General features: G+C 30.4%; 1 protein-coding gene across 1 annotated transcript in view; it reads left to right on the top strand.

The window, feature by feature from the left end:
- The window catches only part of LOC108907292, a 120,734-nt gene that overhangs the window by 55,616 nt on the left and 50,433 nt on the right, over positions 1-14,685 (top strand). Inside the window, exon 7 of the mRNA XM_023453993.1 lies at positions 14,393-14,644. Coding sequence (XP_023309761.1) covers positions 14,393-14,644 — 252 coding nt within the window. The remainder of the gene's footprint in view (positions 1-14,392; positions 14,645-14,685) is intronic.

Here is a 14,685-nt window from a genome sequence, read left to right as displayed (position 1 = left end):
TCGGCCAAAAAAATCACATTCGGTCGGTCTCTAATAGAAAGAGCCCAGAAATGAAAAATGCAATTTTCCACATATTTCATTTGAATGGTTTAGTACTCGAACACTATAATGACATTAGGCAATAAACTAAATTGGAACTTCACTACCTTTTCATATTATTCCCGTTGAATTAAGGGCATTTGTATAAGTAAATGAAAAATAAGATTAACTTTCCAAAAACGGTTTATTCAAATTTTCACACATTATTCACCTGAAATTGAATAAATTCTACGAAATTTTGGCAACCTAAATAAATCAAAATGTACATACAAATGTATATTATTCATTACATTTTCACTGAGAAGAGAAAATAAAGAACTGTGTAGCCACTTTCTACTCTATTTTTTTCCAGTCAAAATATAACATTTGAAATTTTTAAGTTTATATTTTATATATCTATGGAAATTACAAGAAATGTAAAGGCAAATAAATCTGTATATTGTAATANCCAGTCAAAATATAACATTTGAAATTTTTAAGTTTATATTTTATATATCTATGGAAATTACAAGAAATGTAAAGGCAAATAAATCTGTATATTGTAATAAGTACATATTTAGATTAAAAATGGAAAATCATATAATGTCTTTGTACAGGGTGAGACAGTTTTTTGTAGACAAACTTTAACAGGAGATAGAACGCATGGTTTTAAAAAGAAAAGTTCCTATAAACATATGTCGTAGAAGGCTTCGTTTCCGAGATACAAGGTGTTGAATATATATTTTTTTTCTCGAATTTTCATTATAACTTTTAAACGAATGCTTAGATTTTCTTCATGTTTGGTGGATAATGCCTATTAATTAAGAGGCATAAAACAAGCGATAAGAATGTTCAAAAACTTGCACAGTGGCGGAGTGGAGGGGGTGCTCAACATCTTTCTTAAACAGAACTTCTATGCCAATGACTATTTTTTTAAAAAACTGTTATTTTCATTATCTACATACAGTTTAACAAAAATAATGTCTCTTCTTCTGTTTCGAAATTCATGTGCGTTTCCGAGTTATTTTGATTTTTAGTGTTTGATGTGGTACTAAATTAATTTATTTATTATCATTTATGGGCTAAATATTTAATTCTTTCAACGAAACCTACCTAAATATGGTTTGTTAAGGATTCTAAAAAGCCGAAATCTCTTATTCTTTATCTCTTTCCAATGTAGTCAAAATAAATATTTGTTATATCAAGCCATACTCAAATACAAGACTTTGATAAGTTGAAATCTGTTTAGTACCTACTCTAATTTTAACAATCCTTATTTATTATGTGCTGCGTAAATACTAATGTACTGCAACTAAATTACAAAAAAAAAAACATTGAATGAACATTGATGTTAATGTTTATGGAGAAATTTTTTGAATTTATAACAATATTTAATTAACAACTTCTTGGCAACTGCACAATAATGTATTGTATGTATGTAATGTAACAGATTTCAACTTATAAAAGTCTTGTATTTGAGTATAACTTGATATAACAAATATTTGTTTTGACTACATTGGAAAGAGATAAAGAATAAGAGACTTCGGCTTTTTTAGAATCTTTAACAAATCATATTTAGGTAGGTTTCGTTGAAATAATTAAATATTTAGCGGATAATTGATAATAAATAAATTACTTAATTTAGTACCACAACAAACACTAAAAATAAAAATAACTCGGAAACGCACAGGAATTTCGAAACAGAAGAAGGGACATTATTTTTGTTAAACTGTATGTAGATAATGAAAATAATTTTTTTTTAAAACAGTCATTGGCGTAGAAATTCTGTTTAAGAAAGGGGTTGAGCACCCCCTCCACTCCGCCACGGTGCAAGTTTTTGAACATTCTTATCGCTTGTTTTATGCCCCTTAATTAATAGGCATTATCTCCCAAACATGAAAAAAATCTAAGCATTCGTTTATAAGTTATAATGAAAATTCAAGAAAAAAAAATTATATTCAACACCCTGTATCTCGGAAACGAAGCCTTTACGACATATGTTTATAGGAACTTTTCTTTTTAAAAACATGCGTTCTACCTCCTGTTAAAATTTGTCTACAAAAAACTGACTCACCCTGTATAATGCAATAAGTACATAATTAGATTTAATCTATCTACCTATTAATTTGGCAACAAGTAAAGATACAATACCAACATAATTAATTATATATACATCAAGTGCACATAAAGTGGTACTGGTGATTGCTTAGAGGGGAAATCTAGTTCGTGCGGGAAGTATTATGACTAAAAGCATTGTTTCAATGCACTTGGAAATTGATTAAATCAATTTGGCATAAATCATATTAAGAATTGCTTCAACAAATTCGTTCCCTACTTTTAATTAATACAACACTAAGTCAACGAAAATTATATTTTATTATATTTTTACATATTAAGAAAATTTATATATTGTACGTAAAATTAGTGTATTAACAAATAAATTGATTAACCTGTCACTACTAATCATTATCATTATTACTTCCTGCAAATCCATTGTCATTATTATCTTAGTAGATTTTTTTAATGGAAAATTGAGTCAAAGTGGTGTAATACTTCCTGTTTATGTGCAATTAATAAAATGTGTTATATTGGCATTTTTATAAAATAGGTATACTATACCTATGCACAGTCAAAAACTATACCTAGCATAGTTTTTGACTGTGCATAGCAAGCAGTACGCTGTTAAGCTTAGTTAGCAATATATCAGTTATACTTATAACTCAAATTAATGTGCTACACATTTTTATTCAAATTCCCAGAAATAGTTTAGTTGAAGTTGTAAATTTTAAATTTGGCCACTCTCAACAAAAGGTTAACTGAAAATTGTATTAATTCAAATTTTATAGTAAAGACATATAGGTAATGTATGGATAGATACCAAAATTATTTTATACATTATAGTGGTTATGATGGCTGCAGTTCTGGCACTAAAGATATGCAAAATCCATAAGAAGAGGATCCATAACCAGCTATGCCGTAACATTTTTTCTTTCATAATTATTTCTTAATTAATGTCACGTTTTTCTAAAATTGTCTGCCCAAAATAATTGTAAATGATTATGGTGATTAACTGGGAACAGTACAACCAAGCAAAAATTTAAAGAAAATGTTATTAATCTTAAAAACTATACCTATTTTATAAAAATGCTAATAGAACATATTTTATTAATTGCGCAGACATAGAAAGTAATACACCTTTCCTTTCAGGATCCAAAAACTTTTTCAAAATTTTTTAGATCATGATTTTATCAAGAACCTAGTTACTATTAGGTTCCGGTATAAGTCCAAAGAAAGCTGTTGATATCATTTTTTGGAAAATATTACTACTAAAGGATAGATCAAAAAAAATCTTGTGAAGCTGGAACTACCAGCGCTTGTACTAGTCATTAATATCAGGCTCATTATTTTTTTCTATGAATTTATAAAATTTCTAGGAAGAACACACACGTAAATTAATTTTTGTTTGTCTAGTTTATTAAAACAACCTTACCATAAGAGAATGGGTATGCTTTTATAAACTTTGCTAAATTTTCCTATAGGTGAGAATAGTTTACTTATTAAGTTTTAAACTTACTTCAGATTTTAATTTATAGAAGCAACTGGCAGGATTAAGTACATTAAATATACAAAACTACAGACCGAGGATATAGAATGGTAATTTTGTACCTATATATTTATGTTAATGACGTATCAATTTATTAGTATTTAGACAATTCTCCAACTAATTGTCCAAATAATGTTAAACACAAATTAGGAAAAGCACATTAGTATATAAAAAATAATGAGTTTGTAGTTATTCTTTAGGACTATTTCTATATTTAGAAGAAACAAACAAAAGTATAAATTAAAAGCTTTTCGTTTACCTATCTATTTTTGTGAGATATAACGTCATATAATTATTCTTTATTACTATCACGCTTTTCTGTACTGACAAGAATACTGAAAAAAAGTTATAAATAGTAAAATAATGAATAAATAAATATCTTTATGTAAATAATAGTGCTTTAATACATTTAAAAGTAGTAGTAAAAGGAAAGGACTGTACTTTTGTTCCGGCCACTTGATTCTATAGGCAGTACGCACTCTTTCTCTCTTGTACATATAATCGACCAAATGAAATTAACAGAATTTAGATGGATTCAGTTTGGTAATTACTTGCACATAAATTACACCGGCACACAAAATAAAAAAAAATTTTTGAGTAATTGGCACAAAATTGTGAAAAATCGCCGAAAATCCCTGTGCGCAAAAAAAATCGAAATAAATTTGTTCTGAATTTGATCAAGTGGGTTTCTTATGTATTTTAATGTGCTGAATCCAAATCTGAAGGTTTTTAAGCAGCATTCTTCTAAAATATGCAAAAATTGCAAAATAATAGCGAAAAGCGACCAAAAATAGCGAAAAATCGACAAAAAATTCGAAACATATTTTCCTGACCTTGATTAAGTGTGTTTCTTATGTAGTTTGATCCCCTGAATTCGAGTCTGAAGTCTCCTGTATCCTCCCTACAGATTTAGCAAAAAAAACGCAAAAAATAGTTGAAAATGGCAATTAATGAAAGTAAAATATTTTAGAAAGCGGTTTTCTAGATTGGATCAAGTGTTCTTCTCATAAGTTTTGTCGAGTCGAATTTGAATTTAAAGTCTGTTGAGCTTCAAAACCCAAAAATAGCAAAATATCGCAAAAAACTGAAAATTGTGAATCCCAAAAAATCTTGAATAAATGTCATGGATGTGAATTACTTTCAAATAAATTCGACTGACTCGAACCAGGCTCTTGCTCTTACACTTTTCTTCTCTTCTAGCGAACTCTTTTCTCTTCAAGTGACCTATGCAGCGGGTTTTTCTTTCACTTTTATATATTCTGATTCGTTTCTCTTTTAGTGATCTTCATTGGTATCGATTCTCCATTTCACTTATATCTTGATGGCATCTTTCTCCTTGTACTGTATTCTCCAAGGTTTTGAAGAAAGTAGTCAAGGTGAGAGTATAGGAAGTGCAATTTGAGATTCATGAAGCAACCTAATTGTTTGAAATTGTTCAACCAAATTTTCGTAATCCCCACTCTTCTCATTTCCTAAAAAGTTCCGAGATATATTCTTGAAACTTTACCATTCTGCTTTTTCAGTGTCATGCATCCTTGTAATGAAATTTTCGTTTCGAAAAAGAGTACTAATTTGAGGACCATACCTTCTTTCAACTTCTCTTCTAAATATTGAAAACAGTCACCTTCATTGTCCAGAGCTTTGACAAATTGCTTCAGGAGACCAAGCTTGATATGAAGAGGTGCTAGAAGAATATTTGAAGGTTCAGTAAGTGGTCTATGTATAACGTTCCTTGACTCTGGATGAAACTCCGTTCTGGAAGGCCACTCTTTCTGGACGAAGTGATTTTTCCTGTCCCTGCTATACCATAAACATAAGAAGCAGGGATATTTTGTGAAATCTGATTGCTGGCCCACTTCAAAATATCATGTACATCAAAATTGTATATTCTTGAATTTTCCCATTATGGTTTTTATTTATTTCAAACTATAATTGAATTCTGAACTATATCTTTTGTTTCTTTTTAAGTATTTTTATAAATCTGCCTCTTTACACCTATATTTAATATTGTATAACGCTGTTTAACAATCTTAATCGACCATTTTTCATGAAATACGTGAAAAATGTTAACTACGAGTAAACTAGCAGGTACTTTGTGTTTGTGTTCTTCCCTCTCTAACATAAGTGAAAAAGGAATTGGGCGTATATAGGATCTAATAGCTATCTTTTCCCGATATAATGTTAAATATAAATATGTAAGTTATATGTACCTAATTATACCGATAGACATATACAAGGCTGAAAAGAATAACTGATTACGTACTTTGTCTTTTGTTTTCAAAAAGTGGATCCATCTTCAAATGTAACTGTAGTAATTTACCTAGTAGTATAATTATTCTGATATCATATATATATATATCCACAATCATAATTTTGATAAAGCACCTGCTACTTGTAATATTGCGTACAAACAAAAAATATAATATAAAACAATTAATGCTTTCTTTCTAAAAACAGTTATGGTTGCCTTCTGCACGCTGTGTTAAGTTAATTACAGGGTAATTCAGAACTTATCCGAAAAAAAAATTGTTGAATATACAGGGGACTCCTACAAATACAATTTTATAAAAAAATCAAGAAGGGCAAAAAAATATCACTTCTGCAGGGCACTGGAAACTGGTCCACAGACTGTCAAAGTTGACGGCCTATTGTTAAACAAATTAGGATGGTAGCGGCAAAAAAATACTGTCATAACCGGCAACCCGAGTACTTTCCCAGATAAAAAAAATTTATTTGTGGAAGTATGTTAAGTGCATAAGTAATATTGTCGAAAGTCAGTGGGTCGTTTAATTCTCGGCGAGTCGTGATGCGGCGGAAGGGTGGGGGAAGCGAACAACAGCGAACCCGAAGAAAATGATGATAATATTCACAGTCCTGCCTTTAAATAAGCGAAATTCGCTTGAAAATAATATATTTGACAGTCTGTAACTCCGTTGTTTTTCAACGAATGATTGACGATTGACTTAAAGCTCTTTTCATAAGCTTTCCGAATATGTAATAATATATAACTATATCACGCTCGTGCGTCGTATATTTAATTTTCCAACTAAGGCTAAAAAATAAAAAAAAATTTCCAGGTTGCAAAGAAATAAAAAAAAAATGATAGAGTTCAATGTATTATTATGAAATCTACCATGAACAAAATCCGTGCGATTGTGGAAGATCCTCGGGATCGTCCAGACTAATAAATTAGTTAATTTGTTTATAAGGTCATAACTTGTAAACTATTCAACTTACCGATTCCAGATTTCGTGTGAGTTATTATAGCTGTTTTACATTGACCATTTATTCATCAATAAATTGACGAAGTTCTTCATCAATTAATTCACGAATTTATTGGTAAACAGTGTGGTCTTACACTGCTACAACCTTTGTCAAGTTTTTTGACGTATGTATTAGTTCTACCAATGAATCAAAGAAGCAAATAAATTTCAAAAATGTCACCTTTCCACTCATAATTGTAGTGATACAACAGCGGTACCGTTCTGACACATATTATATAAATATTAGTTTTTGTAAATAACAAATCATTAAAAACAATTCAAAACTAGCACGACGCCACACAATTATTTACATATTCCAATAACATAACCTCATTACTGATCTGAGGCTGGAAATCTGTTGGGTTGGTACTTCCGAACTTCACGAAGAAATTGACGAAAATTAGAACATGCTCTAATTCGTCAAGAACTTGATGAATAAATTGATGAAGTTATTTGACAGCTGTTTTGGTGCATTACACTTGTCCAATTTCTTGATGAAGCGACTTCATCAATTAATTGATCAATAAATTGTCAATGTAAAACACTTTTAGACAGTGATAAGGAATGAGAGGATGCGATGCCAAAACGTTCTGGTAATAATAACCCAGTTTATAAAAGTTTATTCAAAAGTCATAAATAAACTTCTTGTGTTTATAACTTTTGATCTAATCAATATTTTTTGACACTCGAGGGCTAGTTTTGTAGGCCTTTTGAAGACGAAAAAAGTACTTTACTGTTTTCTCGTGGAAATGAACGGAAAAAAATTATAAGCGAAAAACGTGAATTTACGTAAAAATTATACAATTAAGCCTGCAAACAATTTCCCCCCCATTTTTATGGCTGTGGAAACTAATATGTTATTGTACATAATATTGAGCATCTATAGTGGTAAATTCAGCTTGCTGAAACAAAAAGTCGCGTCCAACTCTATATTTCTTGGCCTAACAACGCGAATGACGCTAGAGTCTACAGTAGCTCAGCGATGTAGGGGTTTTAAATACTACAACTTAAGTAATTTTTTCTTGCAAACTATAAGGATTTTACAATTTTTTTGCGATATTGATTCCATTTTTCATGCATTTATCTTCAAATTTTTTCGAATAAGTTTTGAATCACCCTGTATATATTTTATATATTTCTTGAACACATAGTGGGAAAAAACTGCAAAATAAGTTATCAAGTATAATAAACAGTAAAAACCTACTATTTTCTAAGGCCGACTTTTATTAACACGTGAAAAATTGTTCTGAAATGTGCCTGTAATAATGATGAATAAAATCGCAATAATTAATGTGCTTCAAAATACATTTATTTCATTGAAATGACATTTTCTCGGTAAATGTACCTATTGAATTTAATAAGACACCGCATTTCTCCTCCCAAAGACCAAGTAACTTTAAGGCATGTTTAAAATAATAACGCATTAAGCCGGTTATTTCTGTTTCATCATAAATATAAAACCGTTTATTTCAAGCTAAATCTCGACAGACAAAAGAGCAGTAGAAAGGCGCCACTTTAAATCTGCTTGTTATGTTTGGAATTACGAATCTCAGCGTGTTTCTTAATTAGCATTTACCGCGGAATTAAAATAAAACAGAATTATTTGGCAGGGTATTCCTAAACTCTTTTAAGTATGCTAAATATGCTGGAGAGATGTTTACTTTTATGTTTAATTCGTATAATACGTATTTATTATAGATTTGATAGCTTGAATAATATGGTCTAGCAATGAGTAAACTTTTTAAAAACTTGACTTTATCAGAAAATGATAATGAAGAGTTAGTTTGAACAAAAAAAATACAAGTTTCTTTAAAAGATTACTTCGAATATTATTTATCTGTTTACTAGATATTACTGGTGCAATGCTAAGTGAGTATGTTAAGTTGTTATTGTTTCCTGCAATATGATAATCAATTAATACGTATTCCAGTTATTTAAAAAATTCTAAATATTTTCACCAACTTTCAGGCCATCTAGCGGCCAAACGAAGCGTTTTCGGATATAGGTGAATTAGCCTAAATCTGCCTATTTTGAGTCCACGAATCTGTGGTCTTCCGTTGTACATACATGTTATTCTGGCACACCCTGTATATTTCAGACAGCGCATGGTTAGAATGGTTTGAAATATCCTGCACTTCAATATCAGACTGATCCTTTTGGAGCAAGAGTTTGCTTCTTTAATTTATTATTTTTTTCTCAGGTAGCAAAATACTCAAACAAATAAAGAAAAAACAAACAATGCCACTCATACATATTTCGTAAATGAATTTTTATTTGATTAAAATTTTAAGTTTTGTCGATCCTATGTATATTTTAAATATAAGTGATTAGATTTTATAATAATATTGTTGTGCTAGTGTTTAAAGTTATTATATTAAGCACATTTGTATACAAATTCAAATATAAATACTTTACATATGCATGCAAGTATTTTTTTTATAAAATCAGTTCTAACTTAACTAAAAAATACATTAGAGCAAAATTTTCCTTCAGAAAGTATTGTCAATTTTTTGAGAGATAAAGCATAGATAATATAAATAATTAAAATAGTTATAATATTATAATAGAAATAATAATGGATACCTAATAAACTTGATACAATATATCTTGGAAACAAGGTTTGCTTCAGGAGAGATGCCCCCAGAAACTTTTTTATTTTGACGGGTTGCATTACATTCTGAGAAATTTCCTATCATTTTTTGTTGAATTTTAGAAGCTAAAAGAAAAAATAGGTTTAACGTACCTAGAAATATATTTGATTATAATCATGAACTTAAGTAACTTAAGTAATAAATAAAACGTATTTAAAATGTCTATTTAAGATTCTCGATCCAGTTAACCAATTAAAGTGTCAAATGAATAGCCTGATTTGTCATTTTAATGGCTTTAACTGCAAATGGGGTGTAAACCTTGCTCTAAGCCCCATTAACTTAACATTCGAAGTAAAGTTTGGGAGGTCCCCTACTCAAAGAAACTTTTAAAAATCATTTATTTCAAGAATATTTGAAGGTGGTACTTCCAGTTATGTAGGTATTATTGAAAGCAGTGATAAATAATATGAGTGAAGTGATTTTACATCTGATTATATTTTGGAACACTGTAAACATTAATATGTACCTAATGAAAATAACAGCAATATTGGTAGATATAGGTTGCTCTAACATTCCGCATACAAGGCAACTACCACAGATTCTAGGTGTCAAAATCAGACAATTTAACTAAACTTACCTCTATCCAAAGTTCCTTCGCAAATAACTCTGAAACGCTTAGTCCGATTTGAATAAAATTTAATATGCCACTACTCATATACAGAAGCCAGTATTTAAGATAATATCCTGAGTAATGACATCTCCAGAAAAGGAACAATACATCACGAATAACCAATTTTTTTTTTTCAGGTGACACTACAACTTCAGTTCTTATTTTGTCACAAAACCGCGAGCTTTCCTTTTTTTTTTTGTTTTTTTCCTTGTAAAGTTTTTTATTTCTAACGGTTTTCGCGTAATAAATAATTTTACTATATGTTATTTTCAATAAAAATCTGATTTAATTATTATCATCAAAATATACTTAACAGTAACAACTATGTAATGTTCTATGAACTTTAAAAACGTATGATCGTGAACGAATGATTTTTCACGGAAATTATTTGAACACAATTCGGCAAAAACAATTTAAGTAATTACACTCATTTCAGATTGAATTTACATATAATTCAAATTTTTGATAAAAATAAATGAAGATAAAACAACCACATATAAACAATATGTGTTCTGTAAGACATATACAGGGTGAGTCATATTAACTCGGATCCGAGAGTATGAGATAGAACATTTAAATAGAAACGGAGTTTTTTATATGGACACTTCTTCAAAAATGCTTCGTTTCAGAGATATATGGTGTTAAGGTCGCAGAAAGAATGTATTATTTATTATATGTTTGGAACTGATGGAGGGTATTCAAAAGAAATTCGATATACATACATTCTATCCTGATAGGCCTCCGTAACATGTGACGATATCACGCAACCAGTGACGAAGATATGAATTATATTTTCAGTTAATTTATAAAAAGTATTACGTCTCTGTGCCAGGTAAAAATAATTCACGTTTTCGAACTTCTAAACTGAAGTAACAAAAATCTATTGAAATTTTTCATACCCGTCACAGTTTCGTGGCAAATTCATTTTTTTCTTTCTCATTAAATATATCGGATTTACTACTTCATTTTAAAGAAGAAGACAAAAAAAGAAGTTATTCAAAGCGCAGATTAATTCGGTTGTGAAAGTTCCTTAACCAAATACTCTATTTTTTATTTCACCTGAAGCTGTTTTGATTTATCTAATAGATATAAAGGAAAATCTTCTAAATGAGTGATTAAATTATCATCAAGATAGTGCAAAAATACAATGGAATTGACTCTTCCGAAAAATAAATGGACCAGATAAATAGTTTCCAACACCTTTAGGTACACGAAACTTTTGCTGCAAATTGCAGACTGTTGTCATTTAATTCCATGGCCACCGCGTTCTCCCGATTTGCCACACCTAAATTTATCAATTTGGAGCTGGATGAAAGCCATTGAAAACTGTTTAAATGAAAATGAGGATCACTTTGAACAGATTTCTTTTTTATTGTCTTTATTAAAATAGTTCTAATCAAATGATAATACTAGGGTTTGCAATTCCGCATTCCGCGTTACAGCATTCCAGCAATTTCCCGCATGTCAATGAGACCTGCGGAATTCCCGCATTTGTGTGGTAATTCCCGCGCGGGAAATGTTTGAATAGAACACGTCCGTTTAGCGACAGCGCGTGGCGCGAGCGAGCGCCCCGTTTGGTTTGCGTGCGCATCCCGTTCCCCTGTGACAACATCGATCAATCATCGATCTTTGCATCATTCAAACAAATTCCTTGATTCGTTTGTTTATTTTCGAAAAAAAAGTGTTTACAATGTGAAATTTTATACGTAACTATTAGCTTTGTCTACTTGTATGTTACTTTAATTATACTATACTGCCCTACTTCGGAAAAATACCGTATATGCAGTTATGTGACAAATTGAGATAATTACATTTTCGAAATCTATGTCGCATTACCCATCTATAAATATCAAAAATATCATTTTTGTTTCTTTAAATTTAAAAATTTGTATATTTTAAATTTCTAATATGGTGTCACTTAGCAGACTTATGTGCATGTATTTCATTAAGAGGTACATAGTATAAACGCCGCATGTGACCACATACGGCTTTCTTCTCTAGCAGAAGCGTTGAAATACGATGTTTTTAACAAAATAAATTCGTATGTTTTACATGCGTTGTTTTAAATTAAACAACAATCAAATATTATTTGCAACACAATATATTAAAAATTGTAAAATACCCTGTAAAAACATCCAGAATATCATGATTAGGATGTACATGTTCTGGTTCTTCTATTAATTTCTGTTGAAAATATAGCACATACTGCACATACGGCATTTTTACCTAGCAAAATCTTAAATTTATTAAGACAAAACAACATTTTCGACGCTGTTTTTATTGAAATTGCAATGTTTCCTTACATACTTCAAATACATTAAAAAATATTTGTTTTTCATTTGCCATTACCGAAAAAATCATGTTATTACCTTAATTAGTAAATGAATGACAGTCAAATGAAGTATGCCTAATGTCTCTGCAATTTTCTCTAAACTGTCATATTCCGAAGTAGGGCAGTATATTATCGACGTATCCAGCAAATATTTTTTTAGAAATTGTTACTACGATTAAATTACTAACCTAACCTAGATGTTTATATATAGTAATTTAACAGCAACAAGTACGTTAAGTAACTAGAGACATAATAATATCTACAGTGTAGGAAAGTACCGATGGTCTATCAGAAGTTACGTGAGAGCGATAAAGTAAGCCATAGAAATCCATATGATAGACAAGGATGGCTATAATGAAGGCGTCTAATAGTCAACGCCCATTTCGCCCTTCCACAAATAAGAAGTGGATCTTATTTCTATCACATGGATTTCTATGGCTTACTTTATCGCTCTCACGTAACTTCTGATAGACCATCGGTACTTTCCTACACTGTATGTAAAAATAACAAAAGTAATATATTATTAATGTGTTGATTTCTGTTGATTCTTAGTTAACAAACATAGTTTTTAATGTACTTATATAATACTTATCTGTTGATTTTTAAATACCAAGAATTATTTATATTTCATTTGATTAAATATAAACATTCCACAATAATAGCATTGTTATTTTCATATATAAATATATTTTTAATTCTCTCGCGGGAATTACAGCGGGATCCCGCTGTAAAGGCGAATTTGCCGCAAATTTCTGGCTGGAAAAAAAAAGACTGCGGGATTACAAACCTTAGATAATACTGAACCAAATATTAATAATAGCAGAGGAGTACTAAACTGATAAATTTAGTGAGAAATAAAAAATTGGATTTGTCATTAAATTTGATTCATCTTGTTCTACGAGTATATGCCTACATTTATGTAGGCTTCCCTGGCAATTATTAAGTTAAAGCTCTTTTCATAAGCTTTCGGAATATGTAATAATACATAACTATCACACTCGTGCATCGTATATTTCATTTTGCAACTAAGGCTAAAAAATTAAAAAAAAATCCAGGTTGCAATTTGAAATTAAACAAATATATAGATTTGAATGTATTGTTATGAAATCTACCATGAAAAAAATCAGTGCGATTGTGGAAGATCCTCTGGATCGTCCAGACTAATAATTAGTTAATTTGTTTATAAGGCCATAACTTTTAAACTATTCAACTTACCGATTCCAGATTTCGTGTGAGTTATTAGACAGTGATAAGAAATGAGAGGATGCGATGTCAAAACGTTCTGGTAATAATAACGCAGTTCATAAATGTTTAATTCAAAAGTCATAAATAAACTTCTTCTGTTCATAACTTTTGATCTAATCAATATTTTTTTACACTCGAGAGCTAGTTTTGTAGGTCTTTTGAAGACGAAAAAAAAGTACTTTACTGTTTTCTCGTGGAAATGAACGGAAAAAAGTTATAAGCGAAAAAACGTGAATTTACGTAAAAATTATACAATTAACCACCCTGTAAACAATCTTGCCCCCATTTTTATGACAGTGGAAACTAATATGTTATTGTACATAATATTTAGCATCTATAGTGATAAATTCAGCTTGCCGAAACAAAAAGTCGCGTCCAACTCTATATTTCCTGACCTAAATAATTGTATGCAGAATTTCAATTCATTTTTTAGAACTTTTTCATTTTAGTCATTCAATACGTACCCTTAGCTTTATACCGAAATTGTTCAAATATTGTTCAAAGTTGCTAATTTGTTTTTATAATTGATTTCTGTTTAAAGTTGGTGATAAGTATGTACTTATCGACACTTACGTTGGTGATAAGTATGAACTTATATTACTTATCGACACCTCTGAGTGAACTTTGTTTTACTGTTTTTTTCATGAACCTCATCTTATCTGTTTCCAGCTTACTGCCACAGTCGAGATGCACTTCCGACATTATGCAGTCTAATAACGGGAGACGCTTTGCTCTATTCAATGTTCAGAGAAAATGCAGTGGCCGTCCCCTGCCCGTTCCGGGGTCCCTTCACGTTCACTTACAATCGAGGACACGGAGAGTGCCGTTCGCCCGTGTCCAGCATCGACTCCTGCACGGAAGAGAGCAAGCTGTTGCTCAGCTATCAGGCTTGCCCGGATGTACACGGATCCGAAAGCGCAAGTAAGTGGGTTTTTGTTGAAGACGGAAATATCAAAGTGTAC

This window comes from Anoplophora glabripennis, unplaced genomic scaffold (genome assembly GCF_000390285.2).
Source record: "Anoplophora glabripennis isolate ALB-LARVAE unplaced genomic scaffold, Agla_2.0 scaffold190, whole genome shotgun sequence".
In the NCBI taxonomy this organism is placed as follows: Eukaryota; Metazoa; Arthropoda; class Insecta; order Coleoptera; family Cerambycidae; genus Anoplophora; species Anoplophora glabripennis.
The sequence above is the reverse complement of the archived record's forward strand: the minus strand, read 5'-3'. Positions and strand labels throughout refer to the sequence as shown.